This window comes from Sesamum indicum, linkage group LG9 (assembly GCF_026168435.1).
Source record: "Sesamum indicum cultivar Baizhima isolate 11 linkage group LG9, ASM2616843v1, whole genome shotgun sequence".
NCBI classification, from domain to species: domain Eukaryota; kingdom Viridiplantae; phylum Streptophyta; class Magnoliopsida; order Lamiales; family Pedaliaceae; genus Sesamum; species Sesamum indicum.
In genome coordinates this window covers 26,517,707-26,535,144 of record NC_142665.1, presented here as the reverse complement: position 1 = coordinate 26,535,144, position 17,438 = coordinate 26,517,707, and the positions used below count along the sequence as shown (strand labels likewise).

The window sequence follows — 17,438 nt, the reverse complement described above, 5'->3', positions numbered from 1 at the left end:
TGCTATTCTTTGCACATATTCACTATCATATTGTTTGTTATCAATCTTTATATTTGTGATTTTATAAATATTCAATCACATAATTATTTGAATTCTATATTTGATATTTTTTTCGTTATACTTAATATTATTATACAAAATTATTTTCTTCATCTATATAAATATAGAGTATTAGAAACACATGTTCTGAAAGCACCCTTTCAGTGTCTCACTTAATTTCTATTTTTTAATATTTTATTCTTTTCCTAATTTTTCATTTTCTCTTTTCTCAATTTCCACATCTCTTTGTTTCTTATTTTTTTAAATTATTTTCTCATATTTTTTACTTTTTAATATTTTATTAATTTAATTAATATATTTTTAAAATTTGAAATTAATTATACACATATGAGCATGCGACGTATACGCGTATTCCATTATGGGAGAGTCTCTAATCCATTTGATGTGCTATGCCGATAGAATACAACTGCTCAACAATTGTTATTTGGGCTGGGCTTTTATGCAAGTACGTAACTATATTCATATGAGCAAAATGTAACGGGCCAAGAGCCCAATACACGACCAAGGTCGTCATGCAGATCTACACATTCTTCAGCTGTACATACATATCCGGATATTTGTGTGTTACACTTCAATGTATGTCGGCGTCGTACTATGTATGGGTTGGAATGGGAGGTGAACTCGGGTATGTTTTTTTGTTTATGCTCCATGTAGGGCGTGCGGTTTGGAGGCCCAAATTCTACTTGTATTGAGATTTGCTGATGAGTTGAAAGTGAACCAAGTGTTGGATTTGAACGTGAATAAGTTGGGGTTGGTTATATGATTCGGATGGTCGGTTTTGGGATGGTGGAGGTGGAGCGCAGTGGCCGCTCTAGCATACCGCCAGCGTCCCAGTTTCTGTGTATTGGCAATTGGAAATTTGGAATTGAATTCGGGTGGTTGATTGCCTGAAATTTCAAAAGAGAAGATTGAAAGTCGGTCTTTTGGTGGTCGATCTACTACTAGTAGATGTGGGTCCGTGGTCACCTTTTTTAGTGCATGATTAGGGATGTGGTGGCTGCTGTTATTTTGCAAGAAACAATAAAGAAGAAGGAAGACAAAGAAAAGCTGAAAGAAAATGGGGGGGTGGGGGTGGGGGAGGGAGAGAGACAGACGGAGACTGGACCAAAACGAAAAGGGAGAAGAGGAGGAAGAAGAAAAACAATGTATGCTGGGTTATTACGGTGCAACACAGAATCACGTTTAGCCACAATATCTCACAAGGGTCCATGCGAAGGCAAGCATATTGAAAACTGCAGAGTTTGTGCATCATATTTCAACTAATGTTGGGACTTCTAGCATTATAAGGTATTTGGAGCTTCTGTGTTGGGATTCACAGTATAAGGTAATTGCATGTCTGTAATGAAAATAATGTTGAATAATGCAACTCTTATTAAATTAAGGAAGTTTCTAAAGTTCCAGGCTGTCCGTGATGCGACGCACTGGACCATAAACTTCAAATGTACAAGTCTATTCTCTGGCTTTGTTTGGTAAGGAGCCTAGCTCTCAACAATATCCATATGGTTAAGATGTAGAGTGAAATTTACGAAATAGGAGATTGCCAAAACTATTATCAAGCATATTATCCATAATTATGAGCCGCATACACTGCATACTTCATTTAAAGTATTCCTTTGTTATCAGGTGTGCATTTTGTTTCACATATTGTTAACATAGTTTCTATTTGTTGATGATGACTAATGCTTACTGAAGGCCCCAGGTTGAGAATATATTGAGATATTATCAATACATTCTGTCAAGATTGTGCTATGCACCAGTTAATAAACTTGCTGTAGGAATAGATTTACTGATAAATGAGAAAGATCAGCCTGAAATCAGTAATGAGTTTAGGCAGAAATAATCTGAACCCTTCTGATTTGACTTTGTTGACGGAATATGTGCAATAAGAGAATATATATATTCATGTGTCCATATATGAGTATTTGATAAAATTGTGTGAATTGACTATTGAGTCATAGCACAGCAGAACTATATGGAAAGTAGTGTATGCTCATTTTGCTATTAGCTCTTTTTAAGTTAGTGCATTGTTTCTGAATTGACTAAGTACACGGAAACCCTTCTTTTACAAATACTTTGTTATTAACTGCACTGGCTTCCCCATTAATTATTGTTGAGTTACCAGGAACATTGGATACAACCTGCATTCTGATAGCTGCTTTATTTTGTTTGATCTTTTCATCCAAGGACGCACATGATCAAGTCTGTTGTTTATATATATGTCTTTATCTGGTAATGAGATTGGTGGGGATTTTGATGATTATTCTCCCCGGTTATCCTGTGAGACTGCAACACAGCCTTCCACTGTCATTTTGTCAAGACTTGATTCTTGATACCCAGGTTGCTGGGCACCTTTTAGACAATGTGACAAGTTCTCTGATTCTTTTCCAAATGACGTTGGAAGTTGACGTTTTTTTATCACATCTTTGAACGTTTCATAATTTGGTTTCTCTTTTTCCAAGGATATAAAAAACTTTTTGCCCTTTTTATGATTGTTACTTAGCTTTATCATGTCATGAGAACCTGTTGATTTTATTTTTGCAACTTTTTTATGTTACATATCTATATGAATCTTTTGAGGTCGAATCGATTCTATTCTGATGCAAGCAAATAAATTGAACAAGCCCAGTTCTAAATTTCATTCCTAATGCCGTGCCTGTGCATTAGTGGGAAATGCATTCCCAGAACTCGAAGATAGGATTCTCGCTTCATTTTATTCATAAAATGTATTTCATAAGTGCTTTATACTAACTTGCGTGTATCATATAATTTGGACGTTAATTTTATTATTTTCTATAATAATTGTTGCAAAAAATAATGATGCTGATTATGAGGAACTTGATATATTAAATAGATTTGTAGTTGATGCGTGGAAATTTTGACTTCCTCAGAGCAATCATTTGGCATCAGAGTTAATGATTGGAGCTGTGGAGTTTGGTTAACCTGGCCGAACCGAAATTTCAGATTTCGGTTTTCGGTTTTATAAAGAAAAATCAGTTTGAAATGGTCGTTATTTTTTCGTAGTTCGATTACCAAACCGAACTATATGTTTAAATTATGTAATGTGAGAAATGAGAATTGAGTCCATTGAGTCTGACTATTGAAATAATTTTAGAGCTCTCTCACGCGGTAGTGAGAAAAATTGCTGAACTCCAGAACTCCATCTTCAATCTTCACGTCCACGAATCCATCGGCACGCGGCACACCTTCGCTCCGACTCCACCATTAACACGTGATTTTTCTTCTTTGTAAATTTGTTTTACAGTTTGTGTAAGAAATTTAATGAGCAAGTTTTGCTTTCAAGTTGTTTGATGAAATGCCTGATTAAATTTTTGTTAACTTTGTTTGGTTGTGCTTGGGCTTTGGTTGGACTTTTATATCACCGTTGTTGTGTGTAGTTGGGGAATGACAAATGATGAAATGCCTGATTAAAATTTTTTTTTTACATAAATCATTTTTTTCCATCCAAAAACTCAAAGAAAAAACTGAAAAGAGTTCGGTTATAACCGAACCATAACTGAGGATGTTCGGTTCTGTTTCGGCACCGAACTGAACAGGCCTATTAATGATGTAACAGAGTTGGCGTCTTTTATTGCATTTGCTCGAGTAGTTGTATGTTTGCTTTCTTATCTTGGTGTGGATTTAATTTCTTGTGGTTCTGCTTGTCAGTAATTCAACGGTCAGGCAGAAGATGCATTAGTTTTTGCAATTTTTGCTTGCTTAAACTGAATGTTAAAAACTTGAATACTGGATGTTCCCTGAAGGTCTTGGTTTTTATTATGCAGTTGCATGGTCGCAATTGCTGCTTTGCATTGTTCCTGGCCTGTACCTTTGATTGTCGTTCAAAGTATTTTCCCTGCAATTGTGGAACAAAGTCATTGTTCTTTCAGTATGTGAGGATGAAATTCTTTTGTTTCCCTAATGTCTTCATGAGTTTTTTTGCTACTTGTTTCGAGGAAAAATCTGCATGCTGTTGTTTTTTTCTGGTAAAATGTGTACGAGAATCAAATGTGTTATCTCTATACTTGGAGAGAATCGAATGAAATTGCTTAAGGAATGTAATGTAATGCAGTGCCGCTGGGGTATTCTAGGAACTGGTTGCAGGACTGTGTCTCACCACTGGTCAATGTTGAGTTAATGCAACAACGGTATAGGATCGTTGCAAATCAAAATGCCATGATTGTCTATGTCGGCGATGATTGCTCAACTACAGTCTAGAACCAAGGTAGTAATATTCTTGTTTGTGTAAACTGCTTATGCATTTGTATCCTATTGTAGCATGGGAGTTCATATTATTGTTTGCTTCTAATCATTTCACCTGTGCTTGATCCTCTAGTTTGAAGTAATATCCTCTGCATTGATGTAACTATGCTTTCCTATATCCTTCAGTTAGTTATTTATTTCTTTTTAATCTATTCAGTGCTCTATTTGCGGCTTGTATTGGCCTCAACGTACCACCATAAAGAGTATTAATTGGTACTCCTAAATATCAATCTTGAATTATGGTAGGTATTGGTATCGAGTTACCTCCTAAAAAATTTCATCAATATCTTATAAATAGCTTTTGATTATTTGGCAAGTATTTCTTTGTATTGTGGTTTAGTAAATCACTAAATTGTATGTGATAACAACTCATGATTATTCTTACTCATTATAAGTGGGATGACAATTTATTGACCCTTCTATTACCTTTTGTTTTTTCTGTTATAAAAATCTTATTAGGAGATATTGAAAATCTTGACTAAAGCGGACTTAAGTATTACTGAATCCAATTCAATTTATTACTCAGCTGCTTTGAGGGGCCTGTGCATTTTGAAAAGATGATTTCCTCTCTGTTTACATGAAAAAAGTGTAAAGGGACAAGATTAATACAACAGGTCCACGTCACAAGCAGGGCCCTCAGGCTGCACGATTTATACCTCTGCGGTGTGTGAATTCTTTCAAATCCCTAGCCCTGAAAGTGCAGAGACTCTCCGTACATGGCCGATATGAGGAATATTGAGGAGGGAAGTGCATTCCCTGAAAAACGTAAGCTCGACCTGCCAAATCCCATCGACAAAACCCTAGAAGAGAAGGAAGAAATCAAAGAAGAGGATAAATCTGATTCCAACAAGAGGCAAAAACTCGAAACCCCCATGGAAAATGAAAACAGCATCATCCGTTCTTTCACTGTTGATGAAAAAACGTCAGATTTGAGTGATGGTAAGGAAGATTGCAAGGCTGATGAAAATGATAACAAAGAGGAGCTTTTGAAGGTTGAGGCCGAAATTGTTGACAAGGAGAAAGGGATTGCGGCGGTTGATAAAGGAAAAGGGATACTAATTGAGGAATCTGAGGATGAGGATGACTATGACGACTCCAGTGATGACTCAGACAGTGATTTCTCTGATGGACTTGATAGTGATTCGGAGGATAATCAACTTTATTAGGTTAACTAAGAACCTGTCTTCCCATTAGTACAACATATTTCTGTTGGAGGAGAATAAATGTGATGTTATTGTGTTGAAACACAATTAGATGGTATTTTGACCTCATGGCTAACTTTTGCTTTGACTTCTGTGCTGCTGTCAATTTAGCTTTGGCGTTGTTTTATTTTTGAGTGATTCATACAGTTCCATTGTGGTATTTAAATTCCATGTTTGAAGCTTGAAAAATCGAAATGGTTAGTCATTTAATTGATGATCAGGGAAAACTTAGGAAGTGCAATTGAGTCTATTGGGAAGTAGGTAAAGCTAAAAATGGGAATCAGATGTGCAATTGTATTCTTTTTGTTTACTTGTATGATTACAATCTAGTTTCAGATATGTGATCTGTTGTATGTACTTGCCTGTTTTATGTAGCGAATCTAATATCTAGATCGTGCTGTGCATTCTGTTGGACCTCTCCAGGCAATTACTTGAGACCTACTCAACCAGCTATATTTGTCGTCTGCGCTAAAACCACATCCCTTTTCCCCTTCACATCTTGATGAGACTGTTAAGCTGTGACTCTTGACGTTTTGCACTTTTGGGACACAGGCTGTAAATGCATCACCTTGATGTTGTCAGGACATGCTTTTGTCCAACATTGTTTATTTTCACATTAACTATGCTTTGCCTGTGTGGTTGTATAGTGGCAAATTAACATTATCCTGGTTGACTTTGTTGTCAAAGAGTCTTCATCCCATCACTTGTGAATGTGTTGAATAGTTTCCCAAAACCACTGAAATGATCCTTAGCCTTGATGTCATGTCTTGCTGTGGTGATACATGATCTAGGCTGACTTTATGGTTTATTTTGATAGGTTTCATTTGAATTCCATCCCAATGTCTAGATCAATGCATTAACAGATGACTTTTCAATACATGTATGGTAAATATGATTACACATGGAATAGTATTGACTTCTATATCCTACTTTTCCTCATTGGGGTATTTTGCTTACATGAAAATTTCGATGAGATAATTTCACTTTGTTAAAGTGATCCTAGTGGCCACTGAAGGAAAATAGCTTGAGGAGCACATGAGATGGTTAGAACACTTTCAACAAAGACAATGAGATGCAGCAGTTAATGGATGTGTTTTGGATGAGTGATTATGGTCAACACAGAGGAGACATCAACCTAGAGTCACCTTTTGCTGAGATCGTTCTATTAACCTTTTGTATTTGACTTGTTCATATAACGGTGTCTCATGGTAGGAAGGGTGGAATTAGAGAATATATGTGGGTGAGCTTACAACTATGATAAAAAGCTTTTTACATTAGTGTAAGCTAATTTTTCTGTAGGTTGGGCTTTTATGCAGTAAACACTCTGGATTCTCAATATAAGGAACCCTTTTTCTAATACTTTTTTCAAGTGGAAGATTATACTTGAACTGCGGTTGAGTTTCCATAGATTGGATTGGAAGCAGGATTCTGATAGATGTTTTCTTTTAGCCAAGAACAAACTTGATCAAGTCCATTGTTTGTCACTTTTCTTATTTGTTCATATGTTTGTAATTTTCTGACAGAAAAATTGGTGGAGGCTTTGATGAAAATTTCTTTGATCTATAATGTAGCCTTTTCACTGAAATGTTGTAAAGCCTTGATTTGTCCTGTGTCGGTTGTTGAAATGCGCTCTAATAATCTGATTAGTATCTTTGATTCTTGTAGAAACTGTGTTGGCTGCGTCCTTCTTATGCAATTTATAATGTTGTCTTCTTTGCTGGGGGAATATGTGAAGAACTTTGTCTATATCTGTTGGGGGGCTTGTTATATTTGATCTTTTGAGGGAAGTTGCTGGCTTTCTACTTGTGCTATGTTGAAATCAGAGGCATAACTCAAACAGGTTGAAATGATATGATTCCCACTCAAGGACAACATTGTCAACATGCTGAAGTTTCCTTGAAGATTTTGATGCATTACATGATCCAAGAATGTGTAATATGATGGTATATCTAGTGTTTGATCATGTTAGAATTGCCAAAAGATGGGAATTAGGGGTGGGAATGGCCTTTCCGTTTGTGGTTTTCTTAAGTTAAATATTTCTTGTATGATAGTGTAATATATATTACAGGTGAGATCAATTGTCTTGTATCTCTGGTTTTGGTAGAAAGATGGTGCTGCTTTTAGTAGATTTATTAGTTGTGTTGTGAAAAGGAAAATGGCGAGGGTGGGAGCAGAATAGTTGGATGAGAGTGAAGGTGAGTGGTGTAGTGTAGTCCAAGTGCGTGCTTAGTTAGCTTAGTTGTGGATTTGGAATGTGAGGGGTTGGTGTTCACAAGTGTGGAGTGTGGGAGTGGGAATGAGCAGAGTATATAGAGTTGCATGGCATCTTAATAGCATTACCTGAAAATATCTTGTAAAATGAATGAATGAGTGAATCTGTAATAAGTAGCACATAAGTGGCCCATTTTTGTGTTAAAAGGAAGATTCATCAGTAGATAATAAAGATGGAAGAAATTGTTGATTAGGTTGAGGGGTGGGAGTAGTGAGCTACCTCCTTCCTTGCTACAGAGGAGGGGAGGATGGGATAAATAGAAGAAAGAATGAGAAATCACATGGGTGCAAATGATGAGAATAGGAGGCGGCATATGAAGATGGGTTATATCATTATTATTGTTATTATTATACATTTTCATTAAGGACACCTTTTTGGGATGGCTTTTGTTAGTGAATTGAGAATGAATGTATGTGTGGTTGGTTTCTTGGGGGCACTGCAAATTTGTGTATTACCCCCTGCCCCCACTCTTATTATTTCTTTTGGCCTAATCAGCAATCGCTCTCTCACACACTCCAATTATCATTGTAGTGGGTACTGCAAATTTGTGTATTACCCCCTTCCCCCCACTCTTATTATTTCTTTTGGCCTAACCAGCAATCGCTCTCTCCAATCAGTAATCACACACTCCAATTATCTTTGTACTTTTGTTTGGCAAGCAAAAATGCCCCCCAAGCACAAGCAGTGAACAATGAACTGAACACTAAACACCACAGAAGAAAAGAAAAAAGGAAAATTAGAAACTCCAACCAAAAATCACTCATTTCACATACAAAATAAATAATTATCTTGTCTTGGAAATTATTAAAAAGAAAAAAGAAAAGAATTACACAAAAGCTCGAGAGTAGGAAAAAACAGGATACTCGCCCCAGATGTGGAAGATGCGGCCCACCGGCACATGACATAGGGGGTAAGGTGGCGAGTAAGAAAGATGGGTTGGATTTGGATGTGGATTGCAGAGAGAAAAAGACAGATGCATGTTAGTGTTAGTGGACGGTCAAGATTCCTTCCTCCTCTCTCTGCCTCTTCTCTTTCCAATTCCATACGATCTAAGCCTCAGCTTCAGCTTCAGCTTCAGATCTGCTGCTGCTGCTGCTGCTGCTGCTGCCTGTGTTTTCGAAAAAATCTTAACCCTAGTCAAACTTCAACTATGCCCTCCCCTCCCTACTTACTTACTACTACTCATTCATTCCGCTTCTGCTACTGCTGCTGATGATGATGATGATGATGAGATGAGTGAGTTTAGTGCAGCTTTAACAAATCACTCATGAATGGCTGCTGAGGCGACACAGACGCACAGAGAGAGACAAAAGATAACACCACTCCTCCCCATACCCACCAAAGGTAGATAGAGAAGAGAGAAACATCAATCACTTATTTCTGAAGACGATGATGATGATGAGGAGGAGGAGGAGTGATTGATATTGATTTCTTTCTGGATCTTTTTTTTTTAAGACACCCCTTCTTTCCTGTTCACTACGGAAATTTAGCCCTTGTTTTTTTCTTTCCGATCTTTGAATATTGATTCGGTTTTTTCTTCTAGATCTTAGTCGTCTTCTACTCTTGAGTTTTTTTGGGTCTTCTTTTTTCCGTTCTTCAACTTAGTAATCATCACCTTTTGATATTTGAATGATGATAACTGTGCTCCCTATTATCTTTCTCTCTCTTGTCCAATAATACTACTTCTACTCTCTTCCTTTTTCGCTCCTCAACTTCTCTTCATTTCTTTCAGATCCATTCTGGAAGTAGAACATAAGTTGTCATATACACCCCTTTCCTTTCTCATCTTCATTTTTCCTTTTCCACCACAAATCCAAAACAATTTCAGATCTGTTTCATCTTAGATCCAGCTCCCAAAAATAATATTACTTTCCCTTTTTACTTCACAAATCTCAAGTTTTTCAGTTCATCGTTGACTGACTATCGCAAGAACGTTGAGTCTTTTCTTTTCTCTTTTTCTTGGATAAAAAGGGGTGTGGTAAAGGGTTTCGATCGGAGTTGGATCGGATGTGTTTGTTCCAGAGTGTGATGAATTACTTCCCGGAGGAAGTACTAGAGCACGTCTTCGATTTCCTGACCTCGCATCGGGACCGGAATGCGGTGTCTTTAGTCTGCAAGTCTTGGTATAGTGTGGAAAGATTTAGCCGAGAAAAGGTTTTTATTGGCAACTGCTACGCCGTCGATCCTGAGCGTCTGATTGCTAGGTTCCCCAGGGTTCGGTCCTTAACTCTTAAAGGCAAACCCCATTTCGCGGACTTCAATCTGGTGCCTCATGATTGGGGTGGCTACGTGTACCCTTGGATTGAGGCCATGGCCAAGAATGGAATAAATCTGGAGGAGCTGAGGTTAAAGAGGATGGTGGTGTCTGATGAGAGCCTTGAGCTGCTTGCGAAGTCTTTTCCCAATTTCAAGTCTTTGGTCTTGGTCAGCTGCGACGGGTTCAGTACTGATGGCCTTGCTGCCATTGCATCCAATTGCAGGTACACGACTTCCCCTTTCCTTGTGAAATCTGTGTGGACTCTCTTTTCTGGCTTCCTGCTACCTTTTCCTACTACGAGGTTCGGTGATGTAGGCTTCGTCAATTACATTGTCTTGTACAATGGGAAAATACCTTTGCTGACATCTTGAGCTATTACTCCTTGCTGGGCTTAGATGTTGATGCTCATTTGTCCTAGTTTCAAATCATTTATAGCTTGCCAGTTTTGTTGCCAAATGTTCTATTTATTTTATCGTCCGAGAAGCATTCCTTGGATTTTGACTTGTCTTTTTCTTTTTCCTTCTGTAGGTGATAGTATGATTGCCGCATTCGTAGTAATTTCTTTTTCTTTTTTGTATAAATTACCTAGCTGTTGGCTAATCAAATTTGTTTCCCTGTCACCGACTTATATGGCTTTTCTCCATAGATGTAATTTGATTTTCTTATTCCTTGCATATTAAATTTATGCATATGATCTATGTGGATAAACTCATGCCTATAAAATGAACTTTTGTATAATTTTCACCCCAAATCACAAGGATATGGATCAAAAGCTTTCTTGTTTTATGTAGTTCTCTCTTACCGGTGGGAGGAGATGAACTAGGTCGGTGGAGTTAGATGCATGCTTCTGGTTGAATACTATATTAGTCCACGGAGTTTTCTGTTTTATTGACATTGATCTTTGCCCAACAGGTTTCTTAGGGAGCTTGACTTGCAGGAAAATGAAGTTGATGATCGCAAGGGACAGTGGCTCAGCTGTTTTCCTGACACGTGCACCTCTCTAGTCTCTTTAAATTTTGCATGCCTCAAAGGAGAAGTTAGTGTGGCAGCTCTTGAGAGGCTAGTAGCAAGATGCCGTAATCTTAGAAGTCTGAGACTTAATCATGCAGTGCCTCTGGACACTCTTCAGAAGATTTTGGTGCAGGCACCTCAATTGAATGATCTGGGGACTGGGACTTTTGTCCATGATCCAGATTCAGACGCGTACTGCAAATTGAAAAATGCTATTAAGAAGTGTAAATCAATTAGAAGCTTGTCAGGATTCCTGGATGTCAATACGCGCTGTTTGCCTGCTGTCTACCCAATTTGCACAAATTTGACATCTTTGAACTTGAGCTACGCTCCAGGAATCTACAGTAGTGAGCTTATAAAGCTAATCTGTCACTGCAAGAAATTAGAGCGTCTATGGGTTTGTTTTCTTATACAAGTCATTATTTTGTAACTTCTTTTTTCCTCTGTTTCCTTGAGTAATGAAGATTGGAATTGGATTATGCAGATCTTAGATACAATTGGAGATAAAGGGCTTGATGTCGTGGCCTCCACATGTAAAGAACTACAGGAGTTGAGAGTCTTCCCCTCTGACCTTTATGGTGTGGGTAATGCAGCTGTAACAGAAGAAGGACTAGTTGCTGTATCAGCTGGATGCCCCAAGCTAAACTCGCTGCTCTATTTCTGTCAGCAGATGACTAATGCTGCGCTCATCACCGTGGCAAAAAATTGCCCCAACTTTATCCGCTTCCGGTTGTGCACCCTTGACCCAACTATACCAGATGCAGTGACCAATCAACCACTTGATGAAGGTTTTGGGGCGATTGTTCAGTCGTGCAAGGGTCTGAAGCGGTTATCAGTGTCAGGTCTTCTGACAGATCAGGTTTTCCTTTATATAGGAATGTATGCTGAGCAGCTGGAAATGCTTTCAATTGCCTTTGCTGGGGATAGTGACAAAGGAATGCTTTATGTGTTGAATGGGTGCAAGAAACTGAAGAAACTAGAGATCAGGGATAGCCCCTTTGGTAATGTGGCACTTCTTGCGGACGTGGGAAAGTATGAGACAATGCGATCCCTTTGGATGTCGTCCTGTGAAGTGACCTTTGGAGCATGCAAGACCCTTGCAGAGAAGATGCCAAGACTTAATGTGGAGATCATTAATGAAGGCGAGCAGATTGAGGCTAGCCCCGATGATAGACATAGAGTCGAAAAGATGTACTTGTATCGGACACTGGTTGGGCCTCGGAGAGATGCACCTGACTTCGTTTGGACATTGTAGATGTGCCCCGAGCGCATTGACCAGACTCATTCCTGTTTTCCTTTGTATTAAGTAGCTCTATATTGCTTAGACTCATTTGGTGCTATGCGTTTCTAGGTTACTGGTGGTTATTGTTAAAGTCAGGCTGTTAATTTGTTTGAACTTTCAATTTGTACAATGTTTTTGTTGATACAGACAACATTTATCTAGTCTAGTGTTATCGAGTATGTTCCTTTGGTGTGGTAGTTTCTTCATCTCTGTGGTTCAAATTGGTAGTTGATTCTCGTCAGGGAATACCTATGCATTTCCTGCCTATAGGGAAATTCTGGGATGAGGAAATTGGCAGTTTTCACGGATAGAGAGGCAATTAGTAGATACGGCACTGTATGAATTACCTAAACTTTGAGCGTGCAACAACATTTCTGCTGGTAAATACCGTGTTACCATTTTTATAACATATAAACCAGATCCTACTCCAATCTCGTCGGCCAACATTTTCAACATATTAAGCACAGAGATGTTGAACTTGACCATCTCCATTAGGTAACCTTGATAAATAGCGGCAAAGCCCCCTCACTGCAAAAGTACTTATCTGAAACAGAAGCTGCACAAGAACTTCTTTCACGAGCTATAGACTAAAAGCTTTAAACCATTAAAACAGAATAGTAAGGTTGACCACATCTTCAGTGTCATCTGATACAGACACACAGGAATGAAGAAAATACAACCTTTATTCACCCACAGTTTCACCATACAATCAGTCGTACATTGAAATCCCAATTTCAGTGGCAAAAAGAACATTCTGAAAAAATTATCAAATACAACTTGATTTCTTCACCAACAAGAATACTGTCAGTAGGCATTCCCATGAACAAGGGACACAAACAGTATTTCCGCGACACCAACAGAGGATCGGGCACATGTGAACTTCAGAAGAAGCACTCCTCTAATATACAACAGCAACAGAGGGCCGCTAAACTGCACATGACAACCAAATTCACTATCTTCATTATGGTGGTTTTGGGAAAGAAACGCCATCATGCAGAAGCATCAAAATAGAGAAAAATTAGCTTTTTGAGTTATATACAATAAGTAGCATGGGGAATAGAAAAATACTCCTGAAAGTTTGTGAGTAATGTATAATGAGCCAAAACATCATTTACTCAACCTGTAAACCGACGAAAGCAATAATTTGAGACTGTCAACACCAGGGGCTTATGATGAGGGTAATTGGCAGACCACCTAAGCTGGACAACCGTCATATAACAGTTTGACTAAGCATGATGAACAATTCTGCTTATAGGTTGGCACCCCAATAATTCTATGAAAACATCAGCTAATGAGTAATGACTCCATGAATAGGCTCCATAGGTTCTCTCTTATGCCACAGAGTTAAATATATTGCAAGTGCATCAGCTCACCCATCACCCTCTCTCATGCTATGCTGTAAAGAACATTGCCAAGGATCCTCAGTAATGCCCTGCAGTCCATGACGACATCCCCCAAGTTGGTGTAATTAAACAATTGCATGAAGTTTGTTGGTCTAGCATAACGCATTGAACCAATCCTAATCCTTTCGGTTCGCTCTCCATTAATACTGACTGGAGCTAAGCTCATTAGCTAATTAATAAGTGTAAAATAAAAGAAAAGGAAAATTCCTCCAAGTTGCTTGAGTCTCAGTGGTAGATGAATCATAACTAGAAGTTAATCTGCAATGCTTCCTACGCAGTCAAGTGAAGGTTAAACATTAGATCATTTCACTCCGCTAAAATCATCTAGCCCCCAAACAATGTGCAAATTGTCAACACCTCCTTTCAGCTATACATTTCCTGCTGTTATCTGTTTCCCGTTATATTGCATAACAGATGAATTGTAAAACACTGAGCAAAGAATGGCGTACTGTCCACGATTCTGACATTTAAATCCATCATAAAATCCCCAACCTTGTGTTGGGAATTGATTTACATACAAGTAAGACGCAAAGAACAGGCATCAAGGGCTTGCATCAAAGAGAGGGGGGAAAGGAAAATTTAACATACCATCCTCGTAAAAAGGAGGTACAACCAGAGTCATCATCTTGATGATAATGATCACAATGGTAAACCTGGGTGGGAGGCGGCGGCGGAGGATACCCTTGATTGAAGTATCCTTGATAACCACCTCCATGTTGTGGGGGTGGGGGATACGGGTACCCTGAAGGCGGAGGGGGCGGATACGGATAGCCTTCAAAAGGTGGTTGAGGTGGCGCGGATGGGTATCCGGGTTGTGGATGGTAAACCGTTCCATACCCTGATCGAATAAAACAAATCAATGCATTTGATATGAGAGCATAAAAGATTGATTCAAGAAATTTGGGAAAGAAAATTTACAGAATGATACATGTTGTTTTTTTCTTTAAAAAGAAAAAGATTAAGGTTGAGGGGGAAAGAAGAAAAGAGACCTGGAGGAGGATGGTTGTCGTGGGGGGGCAGTGGTTGATAACTCATTTTGGATGTCTCCTCCCTCTCCTTCTACCTCTGCCGAAATTCAGAAAAAGGTTGAAGAAAAGAGAAGATTGATTTTGCAGGAAAAGGTGTATTGGGGGAATGAGCAGAGAATGAACAAATAAAAGGCCGTTTGTTACTATAGTTGTCCAGCAGATGTGGGCCGCTCATCAAATCCATTGCATTGCGGGCCTGAGGTTTTCTACATTAAACCCATCAACTGCGATCGCGAATCGAATCTTCGCAATGACGTTGTTGACCTTTGAATGGTACATTCACACACGTATGTACGTCTAGAACATTTGACCCCCACCCATCTCACAATTGACAAGAATGACGCGGTTAAGCAATGGAATATGAATTGGCGCCCAAAAGTCAGATTTGCGCTCCCACTTTTCCCTTTATAATCTGCTTCAGCTTCTTCATTCATCTGCCTCCTCTTCCCACTTCTACTTCTTTCACCTCTAAATTCAAATCCATACCCGATAACCATGAACCGCAACACTAACCAACAAGTTGTTGAATCTGTTGAATATCCCCATCTCTCATTCTCTACTGCTGATCCTGACCCTCCCACCCCACCATCTTCCTCCGTCTATGGTCAACAAATGAAAGCTGATGCTCCGTCGTCCTCCACCGCACCTCCATCCAAGTCCAACAATGCTGAGAATGCCGAGAAATGGGGGACGCACGTAATGGGCACACCCGCGGTTCCTACATGCCACCCAAACAATCAAAAGGCAGCTTTATGGGGCGCAGCTGATCAGAAAGACTACCAAAACCACCATCACCCTTATATCCAATACACCCCTATCGACACAAGTACCGCCACTCCCTTTGACTCTGTTCTCCAGAAATTCAACACTTGGAGCGCCAAGGCTGAGTCCACTGCCCACAACATTTGGCACAATTGTATGTGTGTGTGTGTATAGCCTAATTTATATAAATATTCCGGCCGCTGCAGTCTTATTATATCAATTATGTAGTAGCTAGCTGAATGCTCTATTTGCTGTTGGGGTTGCAGTGAAAACTGGATCATCTGTATCTGGAGCTGCCTGGGGGAAGGTGAATCTGAGGGCAAAAACAATAACAGGAGGTGGATTCGAGGCTCTTTACAAGCAGACGTTCGCCACATATCCGAATGAGACCCTCAAGAAGACATTTGCCTGTTACTTATCCACATCAACTGGTCCAGTTGCCGGCACCCTCTATCTCTCTACTATCCACGTCGCTTTTTGCAGCGATCGCCCGTTGTCCTTCACTGCGCCGTCTGGCCAGGAGACTTGGAGCTATTACAAGGTTTGTCATTCAATAATAACCAAAGTTTTATGATTTGGCAATGAAATGATATAAACTATATATGTTTTGTGTGAAAATGGTGTAGATTTTGATACCACTAACCAAGATTGGGAGCATCAACCCAGTGGTGATGAGAGACAACCCAACTGAGAGGTACATACAGCTGGTCTCCGTGGACGGCCATGATTTTTGGTTCATGGGATTTGTTAATTATGAGAAAGCAACTCATCATCTCTTTGAAAGCTTTTCAAGTTTTGCTGCATCTGGAATTCCAGTCCCCGACCCACATCAACACGCCCAGAAGTTGGACTCCGCTGCCCAACATTGAGCTTCACAGATTATTATTTCTTCATGTTTAGATAGTAATTGCGGGTTGAGTGTGTAATTTTCAATAAAAGTTTGGTAGGTACTAATACTAGTAAGGTTTTTCCCTTGAATAAAATACCAAACAATATAATTTGGGCTTCATGTTCTAATGGATGTTGCAAGCCATTGATGGATTCAGACGACGCAAATGCTTGTGTGCAACCAACCCAAGTACGTATGAGTGATTGTGAGAAAATAGCAGTAAATACTACTCCATAATTTTATACATCATCGCAGCAATATTAGTACATGTACGGGTCATTGCAACAATAAACAGAAACATCATATGACAGGCAGAGAATTACATAACACCATCACCCTACAAATCAAAACATAAATAAATAATAACTATGCAGCCCAACAAAAATTCTAATTATCAGGTAATGCCCAACACATGGAACCAAAATTCTAATTAGCTCGACTCACGACCTCGATCTCGAGCTCAAGTTGATTTTTTTTATTTTTTATTTCTTTTAGTTATTATTATTGTTATTATTAGATTAAATCATGGGAATCACCAAATTTTTATATAAATTTATAAGTAACAAAATAAATTGCATAATACATACTATATTATAAATATATCAAAATATAGTAAAAAATTTAATTTATTGTTATAGATATAAACTACTGATTAGTTTATTTGTAATATAATTAGTAAAATGTACTAAAAAATCATATTGAACAATTTAAAATTATAGATTAGTATCTATTATCTGAAAAATGCAATTGAAATACATAAAAATATTTTATAGTTGAGATTTATATATGTTCACAATCTGCAATAAATTTATATATTTATAAATATTAGTATTATATTGATGTAACTATCATTTGACATTATTGAACAATATGAGTTAATCGGACCATCAAAATTCAGATCAAACGGTTAGATATGATCAAACTTATAGAAAAATACATTTGGTAAAATTTTAAACTTATTGAATATACGGATGTCAAGATATCGTATATAGACATAAGAATAATCATTCAA

General features: G+C 38.4%; 4 protein-coding genes across 28 annotated transcripts; 3 read left to right on the top strand and 1 right to left on the bottom strand.

The window, feature by feature from the left end:
• Positions 1-595: 595 nt before the first annotated feature.
• On the top strand, positions 596-5,649 carry LOC105177476 (uncharacterized). Of its 25 annotated transcripts, none has more exons than XM_088885210.1 (3): positions 596-1,347; positions 3,843-3,946; positions 4,130-5,649. In XM_088885210.1, exon 3 carries the CDS (start codon positions 5,037-5,039, stop codon positions 5,484-5,486), a length of 450 nt encoding a protein of 149 aa, XP_088741336.1. In that variant the 5' UTR covers positions 596-1,347; positions 3,843-3,946; positions 4,130-5,036; the 3' UTR covers positions 5,487-5,649. The 25 variants fall into 25 exon arrangements, with proteins under 25 accessions (XP_088741336.1, XP_088741337.1, XP_088741335.1 ...); XM_088885211.1 differs by having other exon boundaries at positions 3,843-3,950; XM_088885209.1 differs by lacking the exon at positions 3,843-3,946 and adding an exon at positions 3,173-3,289.
• A 3,061-nt stretch (positions 5,650-8,710) lies between these two features.
• On the top strand, positions 8,711-12,523 carry AFB2 (auxin signaling F-box 2). The gene is made up of 3 exons (XM_011100643.3): positions 8,711-10,274; positions 10,964-11,459; positions 11,547-12,523. The coding sequence occupies exons 1-3, from the start codon at positions 9,802-9,804 to the stop codon at positions 12,315-12,317; spliced, it is 1,740 nt and encodes a 579-aa protein (XP_011098945.2). The 5' UTR covers positions 8,711-9,801; the 3' UTR covers positions 12,318-12,523.
• Positions 12,524-13,009: 486 nt separating this feature from the next.
• On the bottom strand, positions 13,010-14,902 carry LOC105177474 (proline-rich family protein). Its single transcript, XM_011100641.3, has 3 exons — positions 14,737-14,902; positions 14,336-14,585; positions 13,010-13,274 (listed from the first exon to the last, which is right to left on the bottom strand). The coding sequence occupies exons 1-3, from the start codon at positions 14,780-14,782 to the stop codon at positions 13,226-13,228; spliced, it is 345 nt and encodes a 114-aa protein (XP_011098943.1). The 5' UTR covers positions 14,783-14,902; the 3' UTR covers positions 13,010-13,225.
• A 289-nt stretch (positions 14,903-15,191) lies between these two features.
• Positions 15,192-16,554, top strand: LOC105177473 (GEM-like protein 5). Its single transcript, XM_011100640.3, has 3 exons — positions 15,192-15,691; positions 15,804-16,078; positions 16,164-16,554. The coding sequence occupies exons 1-3, from the start codon at positions 15,271-15,273 to the stop codon at positions 16,404-16,406; spliced, it is 939 nt and encodes a 312-aa protein (XP_011098942.1). The 5' UTR covers positions 15,192-15,270; the 3' UTR covers positions 16,407-16,554.
• Positions 16,555-17,438: the final 884 nt, after the last annotated feature.